This window comes from Mixophyes fleayi, chromosome 9, assembly GCF_038048845.1.
Source record: "Mixophyes fleayi isolate aMixFle1 chromosome 9, aMixFle1.hap1, whole genome shotgun sequence".
Taxonomy (NCBI): Eukaryota; Metazoa; Chordata; class Amphibia; order Anura; family Limnodynastidae; genus Mixophyes; species Mixophyes fleayi.
In genome coordinates, this window is record NC_134410.1 from 104,119,661 (window position 1) to 104,137,483 (window position 17,823).

At 38.3% G+C, this 17,823-nt stretch overlaps 1 protein-coding gene across 1 annotated transcript in view; it reads left to right on the plus strand.

Moving 5' to 3' along the window:
• The first annotated feature begins 654 nt into the window (after nt 1-654).
• The window catches only part of GTF3C3 (general transcription factor IIIC subunit 3), a 48,923-nt gene continuing 31,754 nt past the window's right edge, over nt 655-17,823 (plus strand). The window contains exons 1-9 of the mRNA XM_075184762.1: nt 655-738; nt 1,235-1,374; nt 3,888-3,984; nt 7,424-7,605; nt 7,871-7,994; nt 8,721-8,912; nt 9,669-9,834; nt 11,603-11,750; nt 16,210-16,270. Coding sequence (XP_075040863.1) covers nt 1,267-1,374; nt 3,888-3,984; nt 7,424-7,605; nt 7,871-7,994; nt 8,721-8,912; nt 9,669-9,834; nt 11,603-11,750; nt 16,210-16,270 — 1,078 coding nt within the window. The 5' untranslated portion in view covers nt 655-738; nt 1,235-1,266. The remainder of the gene's footprint in view (nt 739-1,234; nt 1,375-3,887; nt 3,985-7,423; nt 7,606-7,870; nt 7,995-8,720; nt 8,913-9,668; nt 9,835-11,602; nt 11,751-16,209; nt 16,271-17,823) is intronic.

Sequence of the window (17,823 nt, forward strand, 5' to 3'; positions counted from 1 at the left end):
GTGGGCCAACAGCATTGAACCCTTGCAAAACGGCAGCTACTTATTCAAAATGATAAAATATGGTAACTTTGCCCATTTTGCCCCCTGATTTCATGCCCAAAACCTTGTTGGGTCAGGCGAAATACTAATGCAGTTTGTATAAGGGACAACCTTTCAGTGTTAATCTGATGTGAAATCAGTGATCCAATCCAAATTGATTTAATCCTTTAAAAATAAGCTTTTCTGAATAAGAAGTGAATAACAAGCTGGCCGAATAAGACGCTAACTTCAGTCTTGTGCCCTTGATGCATTCTGCAATGGCCATTTATTGGGAGAAAACTGCTGTTTTGTTTTAATTGCTCATTGTGTTTTGGTGCATAGACCCTGTCACCCTATAGTATTGAGGTCTCGTACACTGAAACTTTTGGAGTTCTGAAAAATAGTACACCGACATTTGGGGACCCTACTGGACAAAAAAAACTAAATATATCCTTGCAGCTGTAATGATTTATCCCATATATCGCTACTAACATCTCACCCAGGCCCAATACGTTTCTCTATGACCCTCCATTAACAAAACCCTCGCATCCTCCTACACATGATAAGCATGAGTGCCTACAATTGCTTTTATACGCGTTGCGGTCACGTGGGGCAGTGACGTCAGAGCCGGGCACGTCACATGACTGAGAAGCCAGACGATTGTCTGTACAGGAACTGCTTCTATCCCATGCAAGCTGCAGACAGTGTTTGTATTGTGGGGTAAGATCCAATGTATTATTGTTTTTTTGTGTGTAACGTATTCCAGCTATAAATAAATAATCTAATCATTCAAATGCATTGCTCCGTGTAGAAGACGTTTATCAATACATTATGACTGTCAAAATAAAATAAAATAAACATGAATGGCTCAACACTAAACTGTTTGAACATAGCACACTATTATATATAAAATAAATGTTATTTATCCACTATCTGTTATTAGTCTGATTTTTAGTCCAGTTTCTAGTATATAGGGGAAATCAAATCTGGTTTACGTCTGTTTTTGCCAGAATTATAACTTTTTAGTGCTTAATGAGTATGTCTTATTTGCAATGAATTAAGCAACTATGGATTTTACAATCCTTAGTTTATGATTCTGTATCCTTAATTGCAAATATTGGTTGTTGGTATTAAATAAGTGTGCTGCCTGCTTTTCCTTGATAAGTATTTTTGTGTTTTTAGATAATGTAATGTGTTTTTGTTTGCATTTTTGCAGATAAATGTTTATGAATGTTGCGTTAAGATCAAATGAAAATGTCTGGCTTTAGTCCTGAGCTTATCGATTACCTAGAAGGTAAAATCTCCTTCGAGGAGTTTGAGAAGCGCCGCGAAGAGAGACAGTCTCATGATAAAAAGGTATGGTAGCAAAAATAAACATTGGCTATTCTTTAGATAGAAATGGCAATCTAAGATGTGGGCTATTTGCACTCTGATCTGTTTTTGACAGGTGATGGAAGCTAACAATTGATCAGTGCACAGTCAGGTCATTTCACAGCAGATGACAGAACAGGGGAAAGTAGAATATGAGAGCATCTAAATTAATGAAGGGAAGCTGCAACTAAGGAACACCTCTGTATCAGCACTTAGTAAAGCAGTTGCTAAAAGTTAAACCAAAGTCTACATCTTCATAAACATTTGCTGCAAAATTTATCAAAACTATTCTATGGGTTATTGTTAAGAAAAGCATCCAGCTAGACAGTTGCTTTCATTTTCTAAGCTGTACTAGTAAATGACAGGTAGAATCAGGTTCCTGTGGGCAGCACCTCATATTCTGCATCTATAGAACACTTTTTATAAATGCCCCCATTGTCTTTCAGAAATTCTTCCTTTTGTCAGGTTTCGTTCTTAGACATACTTCCCCACTCCCCGGAATGTCTGGGAGACTCCCGAATTCCTGCTTGGTCTCCCAGGAGAGCAGGCCATTTTCCTGCATCCTGCCCACTTCCTAGTGAACCTGGCAGGTTGGGATCCTCCGTGATGCGATTTGCGGTGAATCGTGTAACTTTGGCTCCTTCCCATGACAAAATATGATGCGATTCGCCTTATCCCGCCCCTTCCATTCTCACTCTTCCCAGAGGGGAAGAGTAAAAAATTGGCAAGTATGTTCTAAGAAGCATAATCTACCTGACTTTTGAGATATCAGACAGCGTGTACCCAGCCTAATTGATGAAACTCCTTTCCATAAAGTAAGGAGGTTATAATAAATTAGAGCCCAAGGGAGGGTTTGGCATCTCAATATTAGACAGCTGATTCCTTCCCTCAGTATCCCCATATTCCTATGTTCTGTCACTTGCAAAGCACCCATAAACCTTGCAGAATCATAATAATAACTAGGTTATCTATATCATTGGTTACTTCTATTCCCATTATATTCACATAACATAACAAGTCTTAACTTTTTTGTGTCTTTCAAATATAGCATTAATTTGATATTCCAAATAGTCTACTGGTTTTTGTTTTGTTTTTGTTTTTTTAGTTTTTGTTATTTATTCCAAAATATCTAAATGTCTTTAATTTTCTTGTAACATCTAGAGGTATCGTAAAGGTCCCATGCAATCAATTAAATTCAAACATAATGCCTAGTAGGCGGATTTTGCATACTATGTCCTTCCATAGCACAGTAGTTTCATCAGCCTTTCTAGAGCGTACACTTCCCATGAGCTCCTATGATGTCTATTTCTTCTGAACTTTCCATTCTCCTTCACTGTATAGAGACGTCACTTTTTGACCGCAGGCTCACATAAGGGCACAAGTTAGTGTGAGTCTTCCTTCATCCAGTATCTGGGCTTTCACTAAGTACATGGTTAGGGAAACACTTCAGAGAACACCTTTTTTTTGCTGCCTGTTCAGATATTCACCATGAAATGTCAACAGATGGGCTGAAACTTTGAAAAATCAGTTTAATACAATTTGCATGACCGTAGTGAAAAAGCTTGGTTTCCCTGTTACATGGGAAACGCTTCAGCTCTCTGAACCTTGCATGCTGAGCAATCCCAAATCAGTGCTCTCACTCCTATGTGTAAGAAGTCATCTGTTTAAAAATTCTAATGCAGGAGAAGTGGCAATTAGAGAGACACTGAGGGAGAGACTCATTGGAGACTGCTCCAGAACATTCTGGAGTTACCAAAGCTTGTGTAGGGTTACATCTCTTAAACAAACTTGATGCAAATCTTTAAGAGACATGCATTTTATCTATTCTTCCATCTTGGGTTTGTTCAAACCAACAGCTCCTCATTAATTTACAGTCTTTGACAAAGTCACAGTATATTAGATTGTAATGTATTTTTAAACAGTTTTTACATTGTTTAAAACATAATTAGTATTTGGAGCTGTTGTTTTTATTCTGTTCTGCTCTCCTTTTTATTTTATATCGTTTAGAGTAATCGCATACAAGAACAAGTTTTTACTATTTTAAATATATGTTTTAGACCTATTGGGGTTTTCTTAGATTTTTTTTCATTGATAAACAAGAGAGAACAATTTATTATTAAAAAGAACCAAAACTGATTTACAGGTTACTGTGTAGAAAAGCAGTTGTTGCCCATAGCATGCAGTCAGGTTGTCACTGTGATTTTTCTAGGGCAATTTTTGGTATACATGTACATTTAATATGTTTGTATGCTGTTACTCTAAAGTGGGCAGCACGGTGGCGAAGTGGTTAGTACTTCTGCCTCACAGCACTGGGGTCATGAGTTCAATTCCCGACCATGGCCGTATCTGTGTTGAGTTTGTATGTTCTCCCCGTGTTTGCGTGGGTTTCCTCCGGGTGGTAAATGGTGATGGTAAAGTATGTGAATATCACTCAAGCATGCAACATTTTAGGAAGTCTACTTTTAATAGATTAACACCCTTTATTTTGTTGTATGTAGGATGATACAAGTGTATTAACTGCAGACACTATAGAATGTGAACATGACCCTAATGGTCCATCCACATCAAAATGTGCAACCTACAATGAGGACAAAGGTATTATTTTTCATCTTATTGTTTTTCGTCTTGCATTATTATATTTGTTTTCAGTCATGTTTCCTTGTATGTAGATGCTACAGGTAATAAGTATTTCCACCAAATATTAATTTTCTTCCTTTTCTTTCACCTAATCATTCAGTTACTTTATTGATATATTATTGCTACTAATACTCTTTTAAATCAACACAGAGTCAACGCAAGTATACTTGCTCTTTAAAAGCTTGTTGGGCATTCCATGCTTTACTGGTTGTGAGCAGTACTATGCCGTTCTTTATGACCCTGAATGCCCCCTACTATTATCACCCTTTTGACACCAATCTGCATTTAAAACCGAGGGCGACAATCCCTTTAAGAAACTAATCTTTTCGTAAATCATAGTTCACAGCCTTCATAATTGTTTTAGGTGAAAACATGTTATATTAAACTATTGATTTTGGATTTTGCTGAGAAGACTGAATGTGCGCCTTACTTATAACTACAAATTTGGCAACCTACCTATTTGGCAACTGTCAGTTATGATATACACAGCAAAACACAACTCCTGCATAGTGACTAATTGATTACCCATTTTCCACATTGAGCTATGATCAACACAGCATAATGATACAGGGATGTCTAAGGAGATTTTTGGAGATATAGGTCCCAATATTCATCAAATTATTACTAAGGGTTTGCTGATCTGGGCTATGTTGCTTTTGGGCTTAGCACTGGATGTATTGGAGAAGTAAATATAATCAATAAGGACTTATGCACTTGGGGTATAACATGCACTATGACACTGATGTCTGAAACATAATGTATAGTGAATGGACCTGTAGAAACACTTTCTGACAAGCATGTATTTCAGATTTTCATTCAGAAGTGTAAAAATAGAGTGGGGTTCTATTGAAATGCTCATGTAGCACTTGAAATTACTTGCCAATCACTTTTGACTCATGGTTGACAACACTGAACATTGCAAGCAAGCTTTGAAATTTGTTCTTTAGCTCATTATTAATGTACTTCTATTGTGATGTGAACATGCTTTGAACTAGAGGACAAACAAGTGTTTTTTGTTGTTGTTCTATTGCTTTAACTAACATTGATAAAATACAATGGAGTTCCAGGAGAATGCTCATTTAGTGGTTGATAATCACTTCGCAGTTGCTGTTTGGGATGTTTTTGACATCCATTTGACCACGCTGCCTATTGAAAGACATTGCCCGAAGCTTCTCTGGGGGCAATTCAGTTGTCCTGGGAGTGCCTTCAGAACACTCTCTGGATCATTCTGGCGATGTAACATCAGATTTCTCCTGGCACAGAGAGGTGCGCAGGAAAATCTCCGATTTGAACCCGGAAATGTGCGCATATATTGAATCCTCTGTATCTAGACCAATAGCTTGCATTTAGCTGCATAGCAAATTAAATACAAGTTACTCTCCTTCAATTCTTGAAAGCTCATATTAGGTGTTTTTGTAAAGTGGTAAGGGCCCACTTCTATGTATTAAATAAACACACCTCACAGACACAAACTGTCACACAGTCTGGAATTACATTTTGAAACTTTTTAATGATGGAATAGTGAAGCTAATGAAACCTAGATATCGGAATCATGTCATACAAACATCCTGTTTTGTTTGATATTTCATGGTGGTTTTTATGGCTGGAAGAGTGGGGAATTATTTCTTGTCGTCCTCTTCTAGATGTGTTATAATAAAGAGATAGCCGGCTTGTCTTGCTCTCCTTTAGGCTTGTGAAATGTGGATGCTTTGGGGCATATTCAATTCCGATCCGCGGTAACACGCGTTACCGCGGAAAATGCGAAGTACTGCCGGTAATACGGTATTGCAATAACGCGGATTTTCGTACGCAGCCCTATGGATTACGTTCGTGCCGTTCTGGCGCGATCCCGCGAATCGGGGTCGGAATTTAATATGCCCCTTTTATGTACCATTGTTCCTCAGCCCCATGGAACCTTGCGCTTTTTTGATGCTGACACTGCCTGCTTTGTGCAAGAAAACAGTGTGTTTTAGCGGTGGGATCCATGGGGTGGGGGGCTCATTATGTGCCACTGGCCATACTGAGAAGAATAACACGTTTTGTTCACCAACTGATTGAGAAAAGTCAGATGATGGCAGATTGACCAGGTCTTTTGCTATGTGTGGCCTCCTTAACTAACATTTTGTAGGAGGCTAATCAGAGGCAGAGTTAGGACACTATGTACATCTCTCCCTCATGCAGTCTAATGATAACTTTGTGTAGGGGAGGCTGGCAGCCTTTCAAACCTTCCCTCACTGGGTGGTTGCTGCTTCAGGCAAATGTGTCTGAAGACACGAGGTAGATGCAGTTATATGGGTTTTCACTTTTGGAGTTTAACATCAACGTAGGTTGAGATTGACTAACTTGTGTCAAACAAACTAAGATAAATTTAGGAGCGCCGGCCATAAAGATCTGCCCCCGGTGCCGCGTCATCGGTTAGGGACGTGGTTAACGTCGCAGCGCTCTGGGAAACAGACGTGGTCATGTGGGAGCCAGAGTCTTTATTGACGACAGCAGGGGGGGGGGGGGGGCGGAGAGCTCCTGGATAGAGTCCCAATGAGTGTTAGCACCTTCGGAGAGAGTTCATGGCCAGGTTCCCTGTTAGACTGATTCAAGTGTCTGAAGCAGGAGGTAAAGTGCCATGTGCAACAGTGTGGTTGGACCCTGCAGGGGAGTACTTTGAGTCAGCAAGCCAGTGTGTGACTGCGATGAGGTGATGCAGAAATCTCTGACAACTGACATTTGCAACAACTATAAAATATTCTGAAAGTGTTCCCCCAAATAGTTAGAAGCAGATTCAGCAGAGACATGAGGGGAGGTAACTGGAAATGGGGAATAACTCTGTACATCACCAGTAAGGGGGGAGGGGGGGGGTCACAGTGTGGCATCAATTGAAAAGGAGGGTCCCCGACGTAGGGGATGGTGCGCACGTGCGTAGTGCGAGAACCTCTGGACCATGTCTACTGTCTGCCTGTATATATGATTGGATCTGTTGATGCTGTGTAATGACTGTTCCTGCAGCATCGGATGCGTGAACTGTCAGAAATATTCTACTACTGCAAAGTGAGTGCTGGAGGAGTTAAAGTGGTCATATAACCTTTACCTGCAATCGTTATGCTCTTTTGTGCTGGAGGAGAAGAGAAGTTCAATAAAGTGTTTTCCTCTGTTGAACTGAGATGGCCTGGTGCCCAGGATTTCACTGCACTGCACCACACCACTGCACTAGAGTCTGTCCACATGTGACTGTGTTAAACACCCGTGTATTCGGGGGGGGGGTCCTCTGGTATTGGTATTACCCACCAGCTAGCTGGAGCATACATACTACTAAATATTGCATTATAGCCTACAGATCGACCCTTCACAGTATATCCATTTTAATTCATCATTATTCACATGTTTGTTTATGAATTTTTCAAAGAGGAAATGGCAGATGGTGTCAGCAAGTCTGTTCAGCGTGCATTTGCATCAATGATTGGAGAAGATGATGGAGAGGATGAGGACGAGGAGGATGAAGGAGAAGATACCTGTGAACAACCTACTGCTGGTGATGTCTTTGCACTGGAAATGGAAATTAATAGAGAAAACAAAAAGATGATGAAGGTATTTTACAAATCAGGATAGTGAGATGCAGAAATACAAATCTAAACGTGACAGAATTAAATAAATCTGAAAGTGTTGAAAACGCCCCCTTTTCCCAGACACACATCCCCTTCCCAAAGACACAGACACAATCCCCCCCCCCCCCTTCCAAAGCACAGACACGACCCCCTCCTCCCCTTCCCACAGGCAGCTAAAGTTATTTTAAATGTGTTTTTATGAAAATTTGGGCTCATGGATTCATTTTAATGTTTACTTTTCTGGTTAGGCAAAAAGACCTCGCAGTAAGCTTCCTAGAGCTCTCAGAGGCCTCATGGGAGAGGCCAACATCCGATTTGCACGAGGAGAGGGAGAGGAAGCCATATTAATGTGTATGGAAATCATTAGACAAGGTATGCGTTCATGTTATAATTTGGAGACTTAAATATTTTTATTTACTTGGGTCTGGGAGCAAAGTTATGAATTTGAGTGAATAAAAATATGAAGTACTTTTACAATTCAACAGACATACCATTAAAGAAACATATATATCTAATCTAATATCTAGTCTATGATAAGACCAGTAATTAACTTATGCAGGCTATAGCTACTAGAAAACTGGTCTTTATGTCATAACTTTGCCATGAATACTTTCACTCTTTGGATATGTACCCCCTGTAATCCAATGGAATTGCATGTTTTATGTGTGTTGGTGTTCACTAACTTGGTTCCACTCAAAGGATACCTCACTTGATTACAATAAAACCTGCAGGGAGATAAATAACATTGCATTATGTAGATTGATAATGTAATAATTTAGTGGTTTATTTTGATGTGAAGGTCTCCATTAATTCAACACTCCTCTGGCCTAGCTTAGTAATATCGCAGGTTTTTCTTTGTACCATAGATATGTGCAGCTGAACATCACGGTCATGTCAGGTGGCACATCGCTTTTAATTGACTCGACCCCATAAAACAGAACATGAACCTGCTAATTGCCTTACACGCAGTCTGTTTAAGAGTGATGCCTACAAGTATTCCACAAATATAAATCATCTATTTAGTGCATGGCATAATATACTTTTGTATCTGCAGTTCTGTCTTCATTGTTTACAGCACAGATGTATTGCTCATTTCAGCTCCACTGGCTTATGAACCTTTCTCAACTCTTGCAATGATATATGAGGACCAGGGGGACATGGAAAAATCTCTGCAGTTTGAGCTGATTGCTGCTCATCTTAACCCCAGTGACACAGAAGAATGGGTCCGACTAGCAGAGATGTCTTTAGAACAGGACAACATCAAACAAGCCATATTTTGCTACTCTAAAGGTCTGATAAAATTCTAAGAAATAAGAGAAGCAAATGTGATTGACATGTCTTATTTAAGCATTGTAGTACTAGCAATGTAATTTGCTGAAACTCCTGGCCTACTGTTTGTATATTAGTAGAGTTTGTTTTACTGCAAGTTTTTAACCACAATGTCTCATGCAGTATACCTTGAAAATAGCAGTTTCCCTATAAACAACTACTAAGAAGCTCTAAGGGGGGGATTCAATTGGCTGCGATACTGCCGAAAGTACGCGGCATGTGCACTCTTGCATTACTAAGATAATAGTACGCATTATTGCTGTTAGTATGGTAATGTTCAACGCGGATTTCTGCAGTCGCGAGCAGAAATCCAGGTTAAAATTACCGTATTAACTGTAATAGAAAGCAGGCATTCAGCAGTAACGCAGCAGGTTGAATTCCCCCGCTAAGAATGAAAAGCTATTGTAATTGTATAATCTGTCTTTAAAGCATAGAATTTTTAGGGGTCATTCACATAGCTGCACTAAAGTGCGCAATGTATACAGCGCTCTGACATCATGAGCAATGCCTTTAAAATAGGGTTCTTGATCTCTATATCGTGCATAGTGCACTTCAGCTGTGGTATGTGAGCAAAGCTGTATAAATGTAAGAGATTTTGCTTACACTGTGTGTTCACCCATCTATAAGGACAAATCGGGTATATCATTTTATAATTATTTCCCAAATTTAGTAGAATTAAAAAAAGGCACAATATATGTTATCTATTACATTTTCCAGCACTGAAATATAATCCTACAAATGTTCGTTACTTGTGGGAAAGATCAAGCCTATATGAGCAGGTGGGAGATCATAAAATGGCGATGGATGGATATCGTCGTATCCTAAATCTGTTGTCTCCTGCTGATGGAGATCGCTTCATGCAGCTGGCAAGAGATATGGCTAAGTAAGTTTTATCTGTTTAATGAACATTAGAAATGTGTAAATATTGTGGTTATTTTTGTATCATTGCCAAGTCCGTAAGACTAAAATTTGTCTTGCTACGAACTAGTACATGATTAGTATTCATAAGCTATGCAGCTCTTCCTATGTAAACCTTGGCTAACGCTAGCATTGCAGTTTTCACAAGCTGGGCTTTGTACATTGATCTACACATAGTTATAGTTCTCGCTGGTAATCATTTTCCCAATTACCACAAACCCGACAAGCAGGATCCCTACAATGAAAATCCGATTGGCAAAAAACGACTGGAATATAAAGAGACTTACCTAAAAACCAAATCTGCACATTTCCGCTCCACGCAAGCTGACAGCAACTAATTCCGAATACACTCCTTTCCGGCAGCTGAGTTTCACCTCGGTTAACAGTGCGACCTAGATAAATGTTCATTTAAAGCGGCAATGTCGGGACCCCGCAGGTTAAGTGTTTCATTTTTTAGGTAAGTCTGTTTATATTCCAGTCGTTTTTTTGCCAATCGGATTTTCTTTGTAGGGATCCTGCTTGTCGGGTTTGTGGTACTCGGAAAAACGTACCCAACCCACAGTTCAATGCTGCATTAATATATTAGTACAGAGGGGTCATTCTTTGCCTGGCATGACAACGTAGTTATTTGGCTGTCATTTATTTTTATCCTCATGACTGATTTTTAGGTTGGGTAGGGGGATGTGAGGGTTCTGTCAAACTGATGAGGGAAAAATCAAATGCACCTCTATATCAGACACGGCCCATATATACAACTTATGTTTTTGCACAAATGATGAGTAAAGTGGAAGGAAGAGGTCTTGCTATTGCCACTCCAAATTTATTTACCAAAGTTCAGCATAGGTAAAAAAAAAAAAAAGGGCGCTAACATCTATGATGCAAATCAATGCTGGTCACACACCTCTAATATTGATGCATATCATAAAGCAAACAACAAATTAGGTGCTTAAAGTAAATATCCTTAGGATATTGAGCTAATTAATCTGCAGCTTACACTAAGCAACTTGCTGAGGTTGCTTCAATGGTTATTACTAATAATAATAAAAAGGGAAGCGCAGATAAAATTAGCAATTTATTAAAACATATCAAATATATGCAACATAAAGCACAAATAAAACATATGTATTGCGATAATAAATGATATCCCAAATCTAGCGCAATCCCAAAACTGTAAAGTTTTAGAAGTCGCCAAGAAATGACCATATGCATACATATACAGAAATCATAAGTGAGTTTAATATCCATAATAATTTACAGAAGGAAGTACGTTATTCTTTATAATAAACACATTTTCCTAATAAACATTGGAGTAATGCTATCAGAGCTCGCCGTTTATTTTTATTATAATATTTCCAGGATTTTATACAAATATTGACATCACTTGTGTATTCTAATGTGCTACACTATGCTGTGCTATTATAATATAGCACATTATAGCCATGTATGGGTGGTAGGAGACTATGTTGAAACCAAAATCTAGATACTGTGTCAAAATCTGTAAATATAAAGGCTCAACGCCAGTACTTTAATATTCAACAATGAACACGGAGGTTCCTTGTTGAGAACGTTTTAACGCCCATCGGACATAGCCCAGTCAAGTTTTACCTCTTCTTCCACAGTTACTGAATATATTATTCCCTTCCCTGTTTGAGATAACTAGAAGTATGGACTAAAATCTAACATTTCTCTTTCTACTTCTGTTGGTAACACAATGTTGTGAACATTTTTCATAGGAGTTACTATGAAACCAACGATGTATCCTCTGCCATTGTTATTATTGAAGAAGCTTTTTCCAAACACCAAAGTCTTGTTGCAATAGAAGACGTCAATATTGCTGCAGAACTGTACATCTCTAACAATCAATATGATAAAGCACTTGAGGTATGTTTCCCTGATCTGTGATGTATGCTTAAGGCTTACGTTTGGTTCAGAATTGACACGAGAGATGTATAGATGTCTTTGATGACCATGCCTTATACCAATACAGGACAACAGAAAAATATATATACACACACTAATAATTACCAGCCATATAGCAATACATCACCATCACCACCATTTATTTATATAGTGCCACTGATTCCGCAGAGCTGTACAGAGAACTCACTCACATCAGTCCCTGCCCCATTGGAGCTTACAGTCTAAATTCATTAACAGACAGACAGACAGACAGACAGAGAGAGAAAGACTAGGGTCAATTTTTGATAGTAGTCAATTAACCTACTTATATGTTTTTGGAATGTGGGAGGAAACCGGAGCACCCGGAGGAAACCCACGCAAACACAGGGAGAACATACAAACTCCACACAGATAAGGCCATGGTCAAGAATTGAACCCATGACCCCAGCACTGTGAGGCAGAAGTGCTAACCACTTAGCCACCGTGCTGCCCCAATACATTTTTAATCTGTAGGTTACAGCATTGTGAAAATTGGCAGCTATGTTAGAACATGGCTTCTAATGTCTGGCTTGGTACAACAATTAAGCCAATGAAAAAATACAAGAATCCTAGCGTATTTATTGACACAGTCTTTACGTGGTATACTGTCTCCATTTTAATTTGTGACTCCATGGCAGCCCTAAAAGATGGGTTAACCCTAAATCAGCTGAGTAGAGACAAAGGAAAGAGTTGACACCCCTTACATTGTCTATATTTTTCTGATTCTTCTGCAGTGGTGAGTGTAGTAAGATTGTTTGTTTTTTTGGCTGCTCTTTACTATCATTCTGTAGTAACTGAGGGCAAAACTAGTGCTCTGTCTAAAGATAGAGGAAATTCAAAAGTCAGCAGCGGCGTCATCTGTTAATATGACCCGAGAGGCTGTCGTCATTTTACAAGATCGTTAGGTTTAGGACATTATAAACTAAAAGGGTATAAGATTAAACTTTTAAGTGGTACCCAGGAAAAGTGTTTTTCTGAAAACCGAGCCTGTAAAAATGTTGGCATTATGCAGAAGTTTACAGAGAGGTGCTGGTTTCTGCTCTAGGCTCTATATATATATATATATATATATATATATATATATATATATATATATATATATATATATGTTTTAGAAAAGCAGTTCGGAGGCTTTCATACTGTTCTTGATATGAGAAAACTCAATAAATTTGTGCATGCAAGACATTTCCACGTGGAACTGTAAACTTTATTCTCAATGCAATAGAAAAAGAAGGTTCCCTTGCATCAGTACATCTACAGGATGCCTATTTGCGCATTCCAATTGCACTGCAATACCATTGTTCTCTCAGATTCTTCAGCCTGGGGCACCATTTCCAGTTTACCGGATTGCTATATGGCCTCTTGACATCTCCCAGACCTTTACCAAGGTACTAATGGTTCTTAAGGCTGCTGTCAGGAAGCAGGAAATTGCAGTTTGGTCTTATTTGGAAGATATTCTTGTACTAGGGAAATCAGAACACAGTAGCCAAAACAAAAACACTCAAAGTAATCTCTTCTACAGGACCACAGTTGGATCATAAAGTCACAAGTCACCTTCTGCCCTCTTAACCGTTGCAATTACTGGAAATACACGTAGACAAACCATCATTGTGAAAGGAAAGACTCATAAATATTCAAACTCTGACTAATTCAGTGTCTGCAACAATCTTCAATAAGGCATTGTCTCATACTATTGGGGATATTTTACTTCGCCATACATAGCATTCCATGGGTGAGATGGCATATGATTCTTCGATCAATGGGATCAGCCTTTAAAACAACACAGAGCACCAGGGAGTCTTTCGATTGGTGGAAAGATCCAGCATTAAAGGAAAAGGAAGTAACAGCAGACTCAACCTCTGAAATTTGAGGTGCTCACACAGAAGTAGTACAAAGTGCATGGCTTTAAAAGGAAAAGAAACTGCATGCAAACATCCTGTAAGCAATGGCAGTGTGGTGTGTAATACAACATTTTCGATCTCTAATGCAATACAAACCTTTCAAGATCTTGTCACACAACCAGACAGTAGAGTCGTTGGGAAGCTGACAAGAAGACGCCAAGAGCAAGAATATAGTGTCAAGGGTATCAACAATCCTATCGGAAGCAGAAAGCTATCTGAGATGTCTCAGCTCTTTTCATAGCAGACCAGGACAACACGGTGACAGATAATCTCTATCAGATAAGTGGACATTATACAATGAGGTGTTTCAACAAATGCTGGAAAAGTTTGAGACCCCTCAGATCTGATGGTGGCAAGTCAAAACACCAAAGATGCAGAGTTTCTACTCCCTGTACAAAGACTCCAGAGCAGAGGGAATAGATACTCTGATAAGACCTTTTGAGCTTCAAATTTTGGGTATTTGTTTCCTTCTGTTCCTCTCACTGCATGCACACTGAAGAAGATCAAGAGAGAGGCAGTAGAAGCAATAGTAGTTCTCCCACTATGGGAGATGCTCCTAGAACAACCTTGCCCTCTTCTACTTCAGCCAGAACTATTGCATCAAGGGCCTATTTTTCATCTGAATCAGGAGACTCCATCGTTGGTGGTGTCGGGGATTGAGTGGATGTTGCTCAAGAGTAAAGGACTCTCTGCAAGGTGATTGAGTTGTTATTGCAATAAAGAAAAAATCTTCCATAGTGTATTGCAGAGTTTGGAAAACAGTCACACTTTGGTACAAATCCAGGTTTGATGACTTTGTCTGCCAACAAACCTCAGGTTTAGTACATTGAAGGTACAGATTTCGTCACTTAGCATCTGCCTGGACACTAGATTGGTGTCAGATCATCTGATGGGAAGATATTTTTCAAGCAGCTAAAAGAATTTGTACTTGCATCAGATCTTTTGTGGCATTTTGGGACCTTAATCTTGTTTTGGAGGCTCTAGTATCAGAACTGTTTGAACCTTTACATGAAGTTTCTCACAATCCAAGTACTTGGTGGCAATCACATCTGCTAGAAGAGTGGGCGAACTTATGGCTTTATGGTGCAAGGAATATTTTTTCAACCTCTACATTTATAAAGTAGTCCTACAAACAAATCCTGCCTTCTTGCCTAAGGTAGTTTCCACATTTCATATCCATAAAGAAATTCTACCATCGTTCCTTTGTCCAAAGCCAACTAATGAAATTGAGAACTTCTTGTATACTCTAGACCTGATCGGTTCAATGAATGTGTATCAGAGGAAATTCTGAAAGATTGACATTGACGGAAGGATGAGTTAATATATACCTTCCAGGCTTGTCAACTTTTTCCTGTCTCTAGTCCTTTGGTTAAGAGTTAATAAAAATGACTTGTACACATGTTTCTTGAATATTCAAAGTGAGCCTGTTAACATGGATTATCATTTCCTAAATTCATTTTTTTTTAACTGAAACGGGCCACGTATTATGCCAGCCATTTATTTCATATATGTATATATTTTTTAGTTATTTGCCTTTTTTTTTATATATATCTGCAACCACTCTATGCTGATAACCTTAAGGATAGGCGAGTGAGGAGATATTCATTAGATACTCTGGGCTTGAGTCATTAAGGAGTGCAAGGCAGAAAAAGGAGTAAATTTGATCCTGGACAAACCATGCTGCAATGCAAGGGGTGCAAAGTAGTTTATTATTTTGCACATAAAGAAAATACTGTCTGTTTTTTTTTATCTATCACACAAATATTTGATAACTTTACACTGAAATATGAAGTTGATCTAGGACATGGCATACTCCAACTATAAATATATCCTCACATTTTAATTGTACCTCCCCCTCCAATGTAACAGGTCCTCTGATTATTTTTTAGGGGGTGGAGAATCTGTTATTTCTCAGTCGTTTTTGGGTTTTTTTTTTCGCTGTATCACTTTTAAAAATTAATTTAGGTACAACAGTAGAGACTCAATGCAATGTCAAGTGGTGTTAAATAGTCATTTTTATTCAGCTTGCTGAGATATTTGACAGCATGTACAGTAGTGGTAGTAGAAATGGCTAGTACAATAATTCACTAGCCAAGTCTAAACAAAAAACAAAACGGCTGCCGTGCTCCTCGTATCTTCTATCCAAAGCATTTGCAAGGGTATTTTAAGATGGACTCTGGACGATGCATGGCAGCAAGTATATTAAAATGTAGTACATGCACTTTTCTGTGTTGAGAGAAAGTAATAGGTGTTTTCTCTTTTTTATTGTTTGATTTTTTTATGTTGTTGTTGTGGGTTTTTTTTTTTTTTTGCTTTTTTTTCTTAATTCCCAAACTAGGCTGCTGGCAAAAGAAAAAAAAATCCATTAAGTTGTTATCGGTAAAAGAGATTTGTGTGTGCGTGTGAATTTCTGTATACAGAATTTTGATACTTCCTAGACCTATTGCAGTAAGTTTATTCTTCATAAGAGCATGTTCAGTTTTATTTTACTTTTTCTTAAGGTCATAACGCAGTTCTCAGGAATTACACTAAACAACAAAGAGGACCCCAGCCCTGAAGGAGGTAATTATTTTATGTTGCATTGTTTAAAATATAGTTAATTTATTATAAAAATGCATTTAATTAACACAATGTGCGTATGCTGAAAGTTAAACAATTTTCCTGTGCTGGTTTTTTTTTGGTTTTCTTTTTGTGTGTACACCAAAGGCTATGGACCACTTGAGTCCTCAACATTTCTGTTATGGAATCCTCAGGCATAACTGCTTGGAAAATTTTAAAAAATATTTATTTTACATCAGTCTACTGCAGGTTTTAAGTATCTGTGCCCTGCGCCACTCGATTCAGAATACATTTACTGTATTATTAAAGAAAAATGTACTGTAATGTATTCTTTAAACCTTTACAAACATAAAGGAGGCAGGCCAGTTCCAGGCGGATCCTTTCATGATGTGAATCCGTAAGATGTTAGGTACCGAAGACCTCACTGATTTTTGTTTGCGCCTCATAGTTTTCAGCACCATAATACCCGGAAATAAGCATATTCGCACAAGGCTCCTACGGATTCTCAGACTGAATTGAACTCCCCCTATAGGGTTACACTATAATGTACACACGGGAAGGTAGGCACTTAGTAAACAAATATATAAATGGGAACAAAACAAGAAAGAAAACAACAATAGTAGAATATTGCTTGTTTCAACAGCACACTAGTGTTTTAAACCACACCCATCAGGTGAACTAATACCATCAATTCTTCTTTTATACCATGTTTCAAAAAGTGATCTTTTGTAGAATTCTTTTTCACACCACTAACAACTTGTGATTAACAACACCAGTCTTCACATGTGATGAATATATATATATATATATATATATATATATATATATATATATATATATATATATGACCTTCGTACCAACTTTCATAAAAAACTGTGCATATCTCCTCCCAGTACGGATTTCTCTGCATTTCAAAACTCTCCTTCAGTACATAGTGTTAAATTCCATTAACCAGAAAATGCAAACATAAAAAAACCAGTGTAGTACCCTTATGTCACGAACGTCCAGCCTGTCTCGGATACAGCAGTCTGAACACCTGGCCGTGACTGGTGTTACCTTAGTCACTTGGCAAGGAATACACTTTTTCTGCTACCACAAAGGATATACTATGGTGTCCTTAGTTCATCAAACATGAGCCTCCCTGGGCTTTGTAAGTTCACAAAGAATCACTAAGAATACACTAGATGTATTTAATCTGAAAAATGTTTCCAAGGCTTAGTTGTAAAAATGTTTATAACAAGTTGCACACATAAGTTTCAGAAAATATATAGGTAATAAAACCAGAGTCACTACTTACTAGTTAAGACTTGGTGTGTGTGTGAGGGAACACAAATGAGTAACATGGGACATTTCAGTCTTGATAGACCCCCTCATGAAAATGCACAATGTAATGTCGAAAGCAGAAGATTTTAAACCCTTCTTACAGGATCTTCACCCCCGCCTTAGGAATTACGTTTTCAATTAAGTCAGATTGATTCCTAAAATGACATAGAGCTTTCCCAAGTAAATTATCTATCCCTAAGATATATGTTTGGGCAGTATCTCACAGTATCTAA